The following is a 15,674-nucleotide window of genomic DNA, read 5'->3' on the forward strand; positions in this document are numbered from 1 at the left end:
CCTCTCTCAGATCAGTTGCAAAGTGATCAGACACCGAGTGAAGCTTCCTCTATGCTGCCCCAATATTATATTTTAGCCCAAACCTTAGTGTGATATTTTTCATTTCTGCACCAGTTACTTTATGGCCTGTTTGAGATTACCAATTTACGATTAGATTTATAACTCATTCAGGGGTTATGGGGAGCGGGCGGGGAAATGGACCTGAGCCCATGATCGGATCAGCCATGATCATATTAAATGGCGGAGCAGGCTCAAGGGGCCATATGGCCCACTCCTGCTCCTATTTCTTATGTTCTTATAATCAATGGGTGGAAAATCTAGGCCTTAGTGAGTGCCAACCTATATATTATAGAGCAATGGATAAAGTTATACTAATGATTGACATGAGTAAGATGACTTCATCTAGTGTTGATTTTCCCTTCACTTTTCCATACCTCTTATCTTCCTTCTTCAACGGATCCACTCATTTAAGTCTCGCACAGTATCACTGTATCATGTATGAGTTCTTTTATAGTCTGGGATACAAGAAGCATGCAGGTCTTGTCTTGTCTTGGGAGGCCAGCTTTAGCATTTCAGTAGAGAAGGCAAATGCATGAGATTCTGTTGTTCAACTTCTGTTTTTTTTTTAAAATTCATATAAACCCATTTTCTTTCCATTTCTTCTAAAAATAGAATTGCAGGAATGGCGATGCTTTTTCAGCATTCCTGTTTCTGGATTGCATTCTCAAGTTGAGTAATGGTTTCTGCTTTCCTTTGCCTAGGCACGTTTTGTAGTATTACAGAGACACAGGATTTTATGGTGACCCAGCAGATATTTGCCCATCGCACTCGAGTCCATCTCATGGTTCTCACCATAACTTTGGAACGGTTGGCCATTTCCGAGGAGCAGTTCACGGTGCAGATAAAATCATCGTTTGTCCCCCACAGCCAGAATATTGACTTTGTGAACGGGCCAGACTTCATGGGAGCAACGTAAGGGTCAGAGGGCTATTCATGCCGTAATATGCTGCCGCCTGTGGCAACAAAGTTTCCACACATGCTGTTAATGAGATAAAATTCCTTTTTTTCCCTCTTCTCTTCCCTCTTCCTCTAGTGGAGTTGCTGACGCCTCGTTCTATGAGCACTGTCAATCCTCCAGTACCTCACTCGAGTGGATAGTGAGTGTCCACGGGATGTTGGACTGTAAGGGCAGTGCTGTGCATGTATGTTGACATAGCCATCTCTGGTATTTCCCCACTGAACATCCTTCCCCCTTGCAAAACTCATTCAACCCTCTTACTTTGCTTATTTTTCCCCTTCAATTTTCTAACAATGTTCCGTGATCACCATCCATAACATGAACTCCCATTGGTGGTGTAACATTCTGCCGTTGTTACCTCGGTGAATTATTCTTATAAACTGTCACCCTCCCCTTTAGAGCTTTATCTATTCTATAACATTGATATCCTTACATTCTTACTCCCATTCAAAGCACGATTCCGTTTCCTGCATTTTTTTTTCTCTCTCCATATGCACCCATTTAAGAATCCTCAGACATTTCCTACCATCAGTCCATCCAATTGTTGAATAATTCCAGGGTCTTGCTTCCATTATTCTATCTGGAATTCTATATGTTGAGTACTCCAAATACTAAAGTGATATTACTAACAATAATAGTCACTAATTCTCAACAGCCCTCAGTAGTTTTTGTCTATTTTTTATATATATATATATATATATATATATATACACTTATTAGAATAATATAATTCTAATATATATAATTTGATACTCCTCCAATTTTTTCTACTTTGCTCCTGAAGGCACTGGCTCTTCCTGAGACACCAGTCTCCCATTGGTACTCAACCAAGCAGCAATTCTTCATGTGTGCAGCTAATATTGGTGAGCTAGTCAACTGTGATGGGCATCACAGCTTGGCCTAATTCAGTCCTCGCCCCACGTCAACATGTACTTTCCAGAAAGAGTCATTGGATAGTCATCAGGACTGAAAACCATGGCTGATTTTTATTTCTCCCTCCATAGCTCAGACACTGGGGATAAATTTCCGTGGTGATCTCCTGTTCACCATAAATTTGCCAGAAGAGTCACAGAAACCCCAGAGAAACAGTGTACATGCCATTTACGCTGTTTTCTTTTAAAAGAGGTTTGCGTTACTTCTCCGCTGAAGTTACAACGGATGAGCAGGAAACCCTCTATATAAGTTCACCCCCAATGTGTTGACTGTAGATTCAGTGCAGTATATCGGCTTATCTCAGTGACACGTGTTGCGTTATCCATTTCTCCACTGAGTATCCTTCCCCTAAAATGAGCAATTTAAGACCCTCTTTTGTTTTCTCTCTCTTCCCATGAATTGTAATCCCTCAACTGTCACTGGCTGAGATCAGTATGTTTCTCTGGACTCTTGCAAAAAGGTTTCTCTTTGTAATTCAGGTACATCTATGGACAGACGCTTACCCCAGAGGTCGAAGGCGCTGCGAGGCAAAGTGTCCACATGATCTCAAAGCCGCTTCCAGAGTCTCTGACCTTGTTGCCTCAGCAGCAGAGTGATTCTTGGATATTCCTGACCGCAGTGGCTGACACTGAAGAGCGAGTGAAGGAGTGTTTTGTAGAAGGACAGACCTTGGTCCAGTTAAACCAGCTGTACTCCTCGCACGTGGCAGCATGGGCTGCACTGTGGAAGGAGAGCTGCGTCAATGTGAGAGGCTGCAGGAGGCTAAACCAGGCTCTGTACGGGTGTCTGTATTACCTGCTCGCAGCCCTTCCCCCTCTGAAACCCACAGACTTCCAGTACATCGGACTAAGTCCTGGGGGTCTCTCCAACGGGGGTAATGGAGAAGATTACTATGGCCACATCTTCTGGGATCAGGTAGGAGATTTTAGTCATGGAGAGCCAGATCATATGGCCGGATTTTGTGCTTTGGAAGAATCTTGATGCAACTGTCTTGGCCAAGTGTTCCGCCCGCTCCAATGGCTGAGTGCAATCTGATTCCAGGAGATTTTCTGGGGTCAGGGCAATTTAAATATTGTTGGCAGCATCACCACTTCTGTTGAGCCCACCAGTGGGGGAAGATATAAAATGGCTGTGGCAATCCTTGGCATTTACCGTAGCATAGTGTGACTGGTGCGTCGGGACTGGATGCAAATTAAAAAAAAATAATAATAATTATGCCCAAATCCATTTTAAGGTGGCTCTATATATTTTAAAAGATCCTGCCCAGCACCATAGCAACCCAAGAACCCAGCATTTCTAGGGTACAAATGACAGGGGATATGTTAGATAAATATAATCCCTTTCATTTCTGTGAGATTGGCTTTGTGGCAGCGTTCTTGCCTGAGTCAGAAGGTCGTGGGTTCCAAGAATTGAGCACATAATCTCGGCTGACCCTCAGTGAAGTACTGAGGGAGCAGGGTATTGTTGGAGTTACTGACAATGAGATGTTAAACTCAGGTGGATGTAACTGATCCCATGGTACTATTTGGATGATCAGGGGAATTCACCAGATGTCCTGGCCAACATTTATCCCGAAACCAACATCACCAAAACAGACAAACTATTCATTTATCTCATTGCTATCTGTGGGATTTGCTGTGCACAAATTGATTGCTGCATTTGCCCATAAAATAACAATGACTACACTTAAAAGATTCTGTATAAATGCAATGTTTTCCTTTTACTAGAATATGACTGTCCGTATTGGTGTGAGTGGGATGATTGCCGGGTGGTTGTGGCCTTTAGAAGTGTTGTGGATTCGGGAAGGTTTAAACAAAAAGCACAAATTCATCTCTTGGGTCGAGGCCACTGCTTAGGCTGCAGCAATCGCTGGGCCAGGTCCAGTGTCTGCACCACTCAGCGCTGCCCAGTTTCTTGCAGGAGGCCTAAAGTAGGCTTTAGGCTCCTTTTTTTTTACATTTGCCAGGTTCCTAACGCCTGTTTCAGGCAGGCGCCTGGGCAGCCGCCTAAGTCAAAATGGTGGCGCCCACGGACCCCAGGCACAGATCGATGTGGGACATTGTGCCCCAGGCCTGGTCCTTTTTTGAGGCCGTTTTACACCGTGGAGTACCACATTCTACCTGTTTCTGTCGCATGTGCCCTCGCATGTGCTTCACCAATCTTTTGAAGGACGTACCTTGAAAAGCCTTAAGAGACCCTCTTTTAAAGCTGTTTTGTTTCTTAGTGAATATATTCCTGCCGAGCACTCTGGACCAGAGACCTCCCAACCTAATAGGTTTGAAGTGTTTATCAATTGGCAAGACAGGCTAACAAAACTGTTACTTTTACCAGTCTTTGGGGAAACAACTTTAAAGCTTAGCTCATTGGCATTTTACCCACCTTGCTTCTCAGTGTGTTTTGTTTTAAACTTGTGTGAATAAACTTTGCTTCTGAACACAACTCTTGTGGTGTAAGTCAGTGTTGTCCGGTGAAAGACTTGCATTTATATAGCGCCTTCCATGACCATGGGATGCCCCAGAGCGCTTTCCAGTCAATGAAGTACTTTTTGAAGCATAGTCATTGTTGTAATGTAGGAAATGAATTCAGTAACAGAGGGGAGGGAACATGATGATGGTGTCCTCCCAGCATAGGTCATAAATTGTGAGCCGTTTTAAAATTGAAAAAAGTAACAACTGATGTCTTTGTGGTTGAGTTTGCTGACTAGTCCCTAGTGTGGCTACACTGACACCGTTTTAACCACATGCTCTCATCTTAGTAGGAAACCCCTTGCATATGTTACACACTACAGGTAAATGTACTTCACATGTGTATATTTATTTAACAAACACACACCACCATTCAGTAACCAAGGAGGTAAAGCACTCACAATGATCACAAAACTCTGCTTTCATCTTGCAGTTTTACAAACAAATAGACAAAAAGATAAAAGTACACATGCATATGCCGTGTAAATGAGTATTGCGATCATGTGCCCACAAAGATGTCTATTACTCACTTTTGTAATTTACTAATCAGCAGTGCAATTATCCATATCTGGAATCCCCGTTAGCGATGTGTCCAGTGGCTAAGACCTGGACAACAATGATGAAAAATTTTTTTCTACATCCTTTCTGTGGAGCAAAAAAAATCAAAAATGTAGATAAAAGCCCACATTCTATGTTCCCATGTCGCACTTTGTTGGATGAGAGCAGCTAATTAGGCACAGATTGGGGATCAAACCGCGGGCCCAGGTCATGTGGTACATTAAACCACAAAGACATCAGTTGTTACTTTTTTCAATTTTAAAATGACTCACAATTTATGACCTATGCTGGGAGGACACCATCATCATGTTCCCTCCCCTCTGTTACTTAATTCATTTCCTACATTACAACAATGAATATGCTTCAAAAAGTACTTCATTGACTGGAAAGCGCTCTGGGGCATCCCATGGTCATGGAAGGCGCTATATAAATGCAAGTCTTTCTTTAATTTAATGGTCTTGCAAGCCAATTATTAGCTGCCAGGACCCCTTTAAAATATTTGACATTGCTTGTTTCAGGAGACCTGGATGTACCCGAACGTGCTTGCCTTCTACCCAGAGCAGGCATGCACCCTCCTGAAGAACCGCATTCGAACACTTCCTGCTGCCAAGTGTATAGCAGGACAACAAGGATACAAGGTAAGCATCAGGGCAGACAAGCTCCTTTTCACATTGTAGACCCGCTGCCTGACACCTGCATTTATCTGTAACAGGACTTTTCCCTCCTTCCCTGAATATACTGACTCTGGCGGTGAAATGGTTTCACTGGTGCCTTTATTCTTAAAAGAGTAAAATGATGGTGCTTGAATTGAACTTAATAGGTGAGATTTACCGAGGTGTGCAACCCTCCCTTAATTTAACCGGAGGCAGGTCAGATGGGTTCCTTTGCAAGCATGTGTTCCGATCCGCCGGATTTTCCATTATCCTGAGTGCAAACCCAGGGAAATCTTCCCTGATGAATAATTTCCAAGATAACAGATTTATATTCGATATTTCAGGGGGAAATGTGTAGCCAGAAATGATCGACTACTACTATGGTTATGTTTGATTAAATGAATACCTGAAAACTATTTGACTGTGGGGGGCGGGACGTTAACTGAGCTCGGTGCTATTCATGCTTTACTTTCACATACATGCACTTTCCAGCAGGAGTACACAGAGTAAGGTTCCTTCCCTCTCTGCCTCTAGAAAAACAATCCCTATTAGATCAGTGCGACATTTATTATATAATCCTGATTTTGTCAGACGGGTAAAAATAAGGTTGTTATGTAGACAAGTTGTGACGGTAAGTCAGGGAGCAGACCACACCAAGTTTTGAATAGGTTTCCATATTGCTCATGTTTTGGTCTCCTAATCTGAGGAAGGACGTTCTTGCTATTGAGGGAGTGCAGCGAAGGTTCACCAGACTCATTCCTGGGATGGCAGGACTGACATATGAGGAGAGACTGGATCAACTGGGCCTGTATTCACTGGAGTTTAGAAGAATGAGAGGGGATCTCATAGAAACATATAAAATTCTGACGGGACTGGACAGGTTAGATGCAGGAAGAATGTTCCCGATGTTGGGGAAGTCCAGAACCAGGGGTCACAGTCTAAGGATAAGGGGTAAGCCATTTAGGGCTGAGATGAGAAACTTCTTCACCCAGAGAATTGTGAACCTGTGGAATTCTCTACCACAGAAAGTTGTTGATGCCAGTTCATTAGATATATTCAAAAGGCTGAAGTGATCAAGGGGTATGGAGAGAAAGCAGGAATGGGGTAGTGAAGGTGAATGATCAGCCATGATATTGAATGGTGGTGCAGGCTCGAAGGGCCGAATGGCCTACTCCTGCACCTATTTTCTATGTTTCTATGTTGTGTGACATGGATAGGAGCAAAAACAAAATGATTAAACTGGTATCACCTGTGTCCTGTTGTGAACATGATTTGTACAGGAGCTTCCTTTGCTCATTTGTAATATCGGACAAGTGAAAATGCTCCTCATCCACGAACACAGCACTATTCTCAGACAGCACCACCTGTGCTACATTATGATCACATCTCAACCAATTATGAAAATTGGCTCCCTTTCACCTTTTGTGTACAGTACTTCATCATCATCATCGGCAGTCCCTCGGAATTGAGGACTTGCTTCCACTCTTAAAATGAGTCCTGAGGTGACTGAACAGTCCAATACGAGAGCCACAGTCCCTGCCACAGGTGGGACAGATAGTCGTTGAGGGAAAGGGTGGGTGGGACTGGTTTGCCGCACGCTCCTTCCGCTGCCTGCGCTTGATTTCTGCATGCTCTTGTCAACGAGACTCGAGGTGCTCAGCGCCCTCCCGGTTCCTCCACTTAGGGCGGTCTTTGGCCAGGGACTCCCAGATGTCGGTGGGGATATTGCACTTTATCAGGGAGGCTTTGAGGGTGTCCCTGTAACGTTCCCTCTGCCCACCTTTGGCTCGTTTGCCGTGTAGGAGTTCCGAGTAGCACGCTTGCTTTGGGAGTCTCGTGGCTGGCACGCAGACAATGTGGCCTGCCCAGCGGAGCTGATCAAGTGTGGTCAGTGCTTCACTGCTGGGGATGTTGGCCTGGTCACACTGTGTACTGTACATATGCAGGAGCTGACACTGTGACACCCATGAGCCGTACAATACCCGACAGGAGTGAATTGTTCCCTTGTACGTGGGGTGTACTGTGTGTACTTGTTTTGGAAATCAACATCTAAAACTTCATTCCAAGTATGTTCTTTAGTTACTGAAATTATTAATGTTCAGAACTACAGTTCCTATTAATCTCACCATAGTTCATTGTTTGCTCGTGATGTTGATATCTGATCCACACACAATCCTGAATGAATGCTGTGAATTAAGTTTAATGTTTCTTGTTTTATAAGGGTGCCAAGTACCCGTGGGAGAGTGCCGTGACTGGATTTGAGGTCTGCAATGAAGATATTTATGGATTGAAAGAAATTCACATCAATGGTGACATCTCATTTGCATTTCAGCAGTACTTTTACTTCACCCAGGTGAGCATAGTTCTTTCTGCTTCTGCAGGCCGTGTTATAGCACACTGTTACTTGTGTTGCTGTGTTACTGATGCTCCACTTGCAATAGTTAGATGAGGACTGTATCAGTTCCAAGGACAGGATATAAGAAAAGGCTTGTCACATGCTATATGATTCCTCTGTAATTTCTGGCATCCAACCTGTTCCTTCATCCTAGCCTTTCTTGTTACTTGCTATTTAATCAACATTACCATGGTGATTGCTCCTCGAACTTTCCTCTTGTTACTCATAAGATGTAAATACATCATCTTACATGCTCTTCCTCTTCCATACATCATCGCTGTTCAAGACTCCTCACACCGCCTCAGATTATTTCCCAGGATCTCAAAACCGTGGAACTCAGTACTGTTATGTCTATAATGTACTTATGAATGACTCCACAAGGCAATGTGTTGTACTTGAACTGCAGTGACCTTGGTCCTTTATTCCAAACTCCAGAGTGCTGTGCAAGTATGGTGTGCAGCCTTTTATACAGGGCCCTGCCACCAGGGCAGGAAACCCCTGGTCTCCACCAGTTGCACCCTCTAGTGGTGCCAGCATGTATGTCCATGGTGTGAACGTTATTGATAGTAAATCAGGTAAACACGTCTCCATCTTGTACAATCTCACAGTGACTACACATAGAATACATCCATAGTCAGAATATACAGTTACCTCCCTTCGTCCCTTCTTCCTGCTATCCGAAGGATTTTAAAACCCAAGTTCTATGGTGCGTAATCACAACGACCTCATTTCAACCTTATGCACTTTGGGTCTAAGCTTTGGCTATTTTCTGCTCTTAAAGCTTCATGTTGAGCTCCTGTATGCTTGGAATAGATGAAAATATGTATGTGGCTATCAGGAGAGAATTTAGCGCCTGGGGACATGGTGAATTTAGCGCCTGTGGACATGGGGAATTTAGGGCCTGTGGACATGGGGAATTTAGCGCCTGTGGACATGGGGAATTTAGGGCCTGTGGACATGGTGAATTTAGGGCCTGGGGACATGGTGAATTTAGGGCCTGTGGACACGGGGAATTTAGGGCCTGTGGACATGGGGAATTTAGGGCCTGTGGACATGGGGAATTTAGCGCCTGTGGACATGGGGAATTTAGCGCCTGTGGACATGGGGAATTTAGGGCCTGGGGACATGGTGAATTTAGGGCCTGGGGACATGGTGAATTTAGGGCCTGTGGACTTGGGGAATTTAGGGCCTGTGGACATGGGCAATTTAGGGCCTGTGGACATGGGGAATTTAGGGCCTGTGGACATGGTGAATTTAGGGCCTGGGGACATGGTGAATTTAGGGCCTGTGGACACGGGGAATTTAGGGCCTGTGGACATGGGGAATTTAGGGTCTGGGGACATGGTGAATTTAGCGCCTGTGGACATGGGGAATTTAGGGCCTGTGGACATGGGGAAATTATGGCCTGGGGACATGGTGAATTTAGGGCCTGTGGACACGGGGAATTTAGGGCCTGTGGACATGAGGAATTTAGGGCCTGTGGACATGGGGAATTTAGGGCCTGTGGACATGGGGAATTTAGGGCCTGTGGACATGGGGAATTTAGGGCCTGTGGACATGGTGAATTTAGGGCCTGTGGACATGGTGAATTTAGGGCCTGGGGACATGGTGAATTTAGGGCCTGTGGACACGGGGAATTTAGGGCCTGTGGACATGGGGAATTTAGGGTCTGGGGACATGGTGAATTTAGGGCCTGTGGACATGGTGAATTTAGGGCCTGTGGACATGGGGAATTTAGGGCTGTGGACATGGGGAATTTAGGGCTGTGGACATGGGGAATTTTGGGCCTGTGGACATGGTGAATTTAGGGCCTGTGGACATGGTGAATTTAGGGCCTGTGGACATGGTGAATTTAGGGCCTGTGGACATGGGGAATTTAGGGCCTGTGGACATGGTGAATTTAGGGCCTGGGGACATGGTGAATTTAGGGCTTGGGGACATGGTGAATTTAGGGCCTGTGGACACAGGGAATTTAGGGCTGGGGACATGGTGAATTTAGGGCCTGTGGACATGGAGAATTTAGGGCCTGTGGACATGGTGAATTTAGGGCCTGTGGACATGGTGAATTTAGGGCCTGTGGACATGGGGAATTTAGGGCCTGTGGACATGGTGAATTTAGGGCCTGGGGACATGGTGAATTTAGGGCTTGGGGACATGGTGAATTTAGGGCCTGTGGACACAGGGAATTTAGGGCTGGGGACATGGTGAATTTAGGGCCTGTGGACATGGAGAATTTAGGGTCTGTGTACATGGAGAATTTAGGGCTGTGGACATGGGGAATTTAGGACCTGGGGACATGGTGAATTTAGGGCCTGTGGACTTGGGGAATTTAGCGCCTGTGGACATGGGCAATTTAGGGCCTGTGGACATGGGGAATTTAGGGCCTGTGGACATGGTGAATTTAGGGCCTGGGGACATGGTGAATTTAGGGCCTGTGGACACGGGGAATTTAGGGCCTGTGGACATGGGGAATTTAGGGTCTGGGGACATGGTGAATTTAGCGCCTGTGGACATGGGGAATTTAGGGCCTGTGGACATGGGGAAATTATGGCCTGGGGACATGGTGAATTTAGGGCCTGTGGACACGGGGAATTTAGGGCCTGTGGACATGGGGAATTTAGCGCCTGTGGACATGGGGAATTTAGGGCCTGTGGACATGGGGAATTTAGGGCCTGTGGACATGGTGAATTTAGGGCCTGTGGACATGGTGAATTTAGGGCCTGTGGACATGGTGAATTTAGGGCCTGTGGACTTGGGGAATTTAGGGCCTGTGGACATGGGCAATTTAGGGCCTGTGGACATGGGGAATTTAGGGCCTGTGGACATGGTGAATTTAGGGCCTGTGGACATGGTGAATTTAGGGCCTGTGGACATGGGGAATTTAGGGCTGTGGACATGGGGAATTTAGGGCTGTGGACATGGGGAATTTTGGGCCTGTGGACATGGTGAATTTAGGGCCTGTGGACATGGTGAATTTAGGGCCTGTGGACATGGTGAATTTAGGGCCTGTGGACATGGGGAATTTAGGGCCTGTGGACATGGTGAATTTAGGGCCTGGGGACATGGTGAATTTAGGGCTTGGGGACATGGTGAATTTAGGGCCTGTGGACACAGGGAATTTAGGGCTGGGGACATGGTGAATTTAGGGCCTGTGGACATGGAGAATTTAGGGCCTGTGGACATGGTGAATTTAGGGCCTGTGGACATGGTGAATTTAGGGCCTGTGGACATGGGGAATTTAGGGCCTGTGGACATGGTGAATTTAGGGCTTGGGGACATGGTGAATTTAGGGCCTGTGGACACAGGGAATTTAGGGCTGGGGACATGGTGAATTTAGGGCCTGTGGACATGGAGAATTTAGGGTCTGTGTACATGGAGAATTTAGGGCTGTGGACATGGGGAATTTAGGGCCTGGGGACATGGTGAATTTAGGGCCTGTGGACTTGGGGAATTTAGCGCCTGTGGACATGGGCAATTTAGGGCCTGTGGACATGGGGAATTTAGGGCCTGTGGACATGGTGAATTTAGGGCCTGGGGACATGGTGAATTTAGGGCCTGTGGACACGGGGAATTTAGGGCCTGTGGACATGGGGAATTTAGGGTCTGGGGACATGGTGAATTTAGCGCCTGTGGACATGGGGAATTTAGGGCCTGTGGACATGGGGAAATTATGGCCTGGGGACATGGTGAATTTAGGGCCTGTGGACACGGGGAATTTAGGGCCTGTGGACATGGGGAATTTAGCGCCTGTGGACATGGGGAATTTAGGGCCTGTGGACATGGGGAATTTAGGGCCTGTGGACATGGTGAATTTAGGGCCTGTGGACATGGTGAATTTAGGGCCTGTGGACATGGTGAATTTAGGGCCTGGGGACATGGTGAATTTAGGGCCTGTGGACACGGGGAATTTAGGGCCTGTGGACATGGGGAATTTAGGGTCTGGGGACATGGTGAATTTAGGGCCTGTGGACATGGTGAATTTAGGGCCTGTGGACATGGGGAATTTAGGGCTGTGGACATGGGAAATTTAGGGCTGTGGACATGGGGAATTTTGGGCCTGTGGACATGGTGAATTTAGGGCCTGTGGACATGGTGAATTTAGGGCCTGTGGACATGGGGAATTTAGGGCCTGTGGACATGGTGAATTTAGGGCCTGGGGACATGGTGAATTTAGGGCTTGGGGACATGGTGAATTTAGGGCCTGTGGACACAGGGAATTTAGGGCTGGGGACATGGTGAATTTAGGGCCTGTGGACATGGAGAATTTAGGGCCTGTGGACATGGTGAATTTAGGGCCTGTGGACATGGTGAATCTAGGGCCTGTGGACATGGGGAATTTAGGGCCTGTGGAATTGGTGAATTTAGGGCCTGGGGACATGGTGAATTTAGGGCTTGGGGACATGGTGAATTTAGGGCCTGTGGACACAGGGAATTTAGGGCTGGGGACATGGTGAATTTAGGGCCTGTGGACATGGAGAATTTAGGGCTGTGGACATGGTGAATTTAGGGCCTGTGGACATGGTGAATTTAGGGCCTGTGGACATGGAGAATTTAGGGCTGTGGACATGGTGAATTTAGGGCCTGTGGACATGGTGAATTTAGGGCCTGTGGACATGGGGAATTTAGGGTCTGGAGACATGGTGAATTTAGGGCCTGTGGACATGGGGAATTTAGGGCCTGTGGACATGGGGAATTTAGAGCCTGGGGATATTGTGAATTTAGGGCCTGTGGACATGGGGAATTTAGGGCCTGTGGACATGGGGAATTTAGAGCCTGGGGATATTGTGAATTTAGGGCCTGCAGGATGGAAGATTGGGAGCACCACTATGTGCAAGTTGGAGATTCTACAAAAGAAGAGACTGTGGCTAGTGGAAGGACTGAGTGGAGCACTGTTCAGTTGTGAATTTGGGAGAACTGAAGAGAGTGAGATTGGGGGCTTTCAGTCAATGAGCTTATGGGGAAGTTTAATGGCTGCTTCATTACCCGGCTTGCCTTTCTGTAAATGGTGTAACTTTACAGGAGACTTGTAAGTTTGTGAGTTGCAAACACAAGGGGGTCGAAATTGCCGTGTTTAGCAACGACAGTTAGCGACTCCAGAGGTGGCGGGGGCGGGGGCGGGGGCGGGGGCTTGAAACAATTTTCGCCTGGTGGCGGCGGCCAGGGATAAGGGGGAGGGGAGGAGGGAAGTGCTACCGGTTCCTGTGACACTGCGTGGGAGTTAGCGGAGGCGCTGACGCGCCCGGCGACACCTTAGCGCTGCGTGACGACCCTTTTCCGCCTCGCGGCGGACATTGGCCAGCGCCCCACGAGCGGTGTCAGCGTTAGCCTCACGGGTTGTGAACCGGACCGCCATCCACTCGCGGGGCGGAAATTAAAGGGGGAGGCCGGGAGCGCCCCGCGCCGCCATCTTGCAGGTTTGGCCGACTCCCCGGTTGACCCGACTTCTTCCTCTGTTGCGTGGCCGGGGCCGCCATTGTGCAGCCCGGCGCGCCGGTTTAGGTGCCAGGCTGCGGTCTCAGCACCATGCCGACCTAGTGGCCCGGTGGAAGCCGGCAGAGGCCCGGCAGCGTAGGAGGGAAATTGGAACCCGTCAGCGTTGTGTGGAGCAGCCGCGGAGCGCTGAGCAATGCGCCCCAGCAGGAAGTGGAGCACGCGAGATTGCACTCGATTTCCCGTGAAGTCCCGCCCGAGCCAGTTACCGCCCCCCCCCCCCCCCCCCCCCCCCCCCATTTGGGGCACTGGAGAATTTCAGCCCCGGGGTCTATAACTGTCTAGAGAGAGAAAAACACATTCATCCTTTAAGCCCACTGCATCCAGAGCCCAAGGACTGAATTTTAATAGGGAAGGCCTGGTTGGGGGCTCCTTGGAGGTTGGGAAACCCCGGAGATCCGGAGATGCGGAAATACGGGTTTCCCGCAGGCTTTGCCGAATTTAACAGCAGAGCACGATTTGAATCGGAAGCCTCTTGTTTCCCACCCGCAGCCAGCCAGATTGCGAGGCTGTCTGGCTCTGGGCTGGTAAGCCTGTGCCACTAGGCCGTACAGGGGAGGGCGGGAGGGATCGCATGGAGCCGGGGTCTGGCTGGAGGAGCGGGAGAGGGGTCTAATAAGATCAGAGGAGCTGGGGGTGAAGGCGGGTTGTCTGAAAAGATCATGATCGCGGGCTGGGACCAGCACGGAGGGGGTTGGATCCACAACGTCGCTGGCCGGCTGAAGGCTGTGCTACAGACCTTCTCAGGCCGGCTGGAGGAGTGTGCGGGGGTGGGGGGGGGGGGGTGGTGTGGGGTGGCAGGGGGGGGTGGCGGGGGCGGTTGGAGGGGGCCAGGAGAGGGCTTTCCGCAACATTGCTGGGTGGCTGGGGGAGGTGGGGACTGCTGGTGGGGGTTGTCCAGACCATCACAGGCCAGCCAGAGGAGCAGGGGGTGCAGATCATCATGATCGGGGGGGCGGTCAGAACCAGCGGGGGGGGGGGGGGGGGGGGGGGGACCTGGGGATGGGGGGGTAAAGAGAGGCCTGGGGGGGGGGGGTTGCAGGGGGCACGGTAGAGAGGTCTGTGGCGGTGATCAGAGACCTGGGGGTGGGGGGGTGGGAGAGAGGCCTGGGGGCGGTGATCAGAGACCTGGAGGTGGGAGAGAGGCCTGGGGCGGTGGTCAGAGGCCTGGTGGTGGTGGGGGTAGGCCTGAGGCTTTGTGGAGGGCCTCTGATCGTGGGGCATGGGTTGGACAGGGACCGTGGATTCAGGAGTAAGTGTAAAGGCAGTTACCTCCTGGATGCAGCTGCCCTCGCCTTGGTGTAACTGCCGGGCTTCACGAGGCGTGCAAAACCCCACCAGCTAAAGTTAAACACAAAATGGAGATGGATAATATTATAATAGACAGCCCGCTCCTCATCCCGCCTCCGAAAGTGGGCGAGTTGGAGGTGGGTTCAGGTCGGGTTCCACATTTTTAACAATTTAACTGCCCCATGCTCCCAACCCGGCCGTTATTTGAGGGTAAAATTCCCGTCACGTTTATTCCCACGGGCACCCTGCCCACCTGATTTTCTATTTTAAGGAACTCAATTCATTCAGCTATTTCCCCTGAACTAAATCAAGCAAGGCTTTAACTCTCGAGCTGCTTTCTCAAGAGGGTACACTTGGGTTGCTGCAAGTTTCTGGAGTTACTCAGCTACTTCTCGGCTGTTTGTTTTGATCTCATGATTTCCTTTTGGTTTTAGGACCTGGAGTTTTTCCAGGAGGATGGGGGTTGGGATGTGGTCAACAGTATCGCTGAATTCTGGAGCAGTCGAGTGACTTGGAACCCGTCCGAGGAGTGTTACGAAATCAAAGGTAAATAGACATGAATTGAAGCAAAGAGTTGGGTCATGTGACCACTTCCAACCTGGGAAACATTTTACGAGTGAAGTCTCTGCTAAGCGTCACGATCTCTCGCCACTCACCCGTCCCAACCTTCCCGCTCCTCTGCTATACCTGGGCCCCGGCGATGTTCCTGCCCACGCTCCAAACGGCGGCCGTAGAAGAGGCGAGGGTCCCAGGGGCAGCACGGGCCAGCCCACACTGCGATATGTGTGTGCACTAGGTCCGTGCAGCAGAGCTGGTCTCCAGTCGTCCTGATTAACCCTTGCCTCTGGACCAAGACCTAGCTCTGTCAAGCC

The 15,674-nt window shown here is 48.6% G+C and overlaps 1 protein-coding gene across 1 annotated transcript in view; it reads left to right on the forward strand.

Moving 5' to 3' along the window:
• Positions 1-15,674, forward strand: part of pgghg (protein-glucosylgalactosylhydroxylysine glucosidase) — a 43,997-nt gene that overhangs the window by 6,400 nt on the left and 21,923 nt on the right. The window contains exons 3-7 of the mRNA XM_070898664.1: positions 762-972; positions 2,431-2,866; positions 5,493-5,612; positions 7,849-7,980; positions 15,237-15,348. Of these exons, the coding sequence (XP_070754765.1) occupies positions 762-972; positions 2,431-2,866; positions 5,493-5,612; positions 7,849-7,980; positions 15,237-15,348 (1,011 nt within the window). The remainder of the gene's footprint in view (positions 1-761; positions 973-2,430; positions 2,867-5,492; positions 5,613-7,848; positions 7,981-15,236; positions 15,349-15,674) is intronic.

The sequence above is a fragment of the Pristiophorus japonicus genome, chromosome 14, assembly GCF_044704955.1.
Source record: "Pristiophorus japonicus isolate sPriJap1 chromosome 14, sPriJap1.hap1, whole genome shotgun sequence".
Classification (NCBI taxonomy): domain Eukaryota; kingdom Metazoa; phylum Chordata; class Chondrichthyes; family Pristiophoridae; genus Pristiophorus; species Pristiophorus japonicus.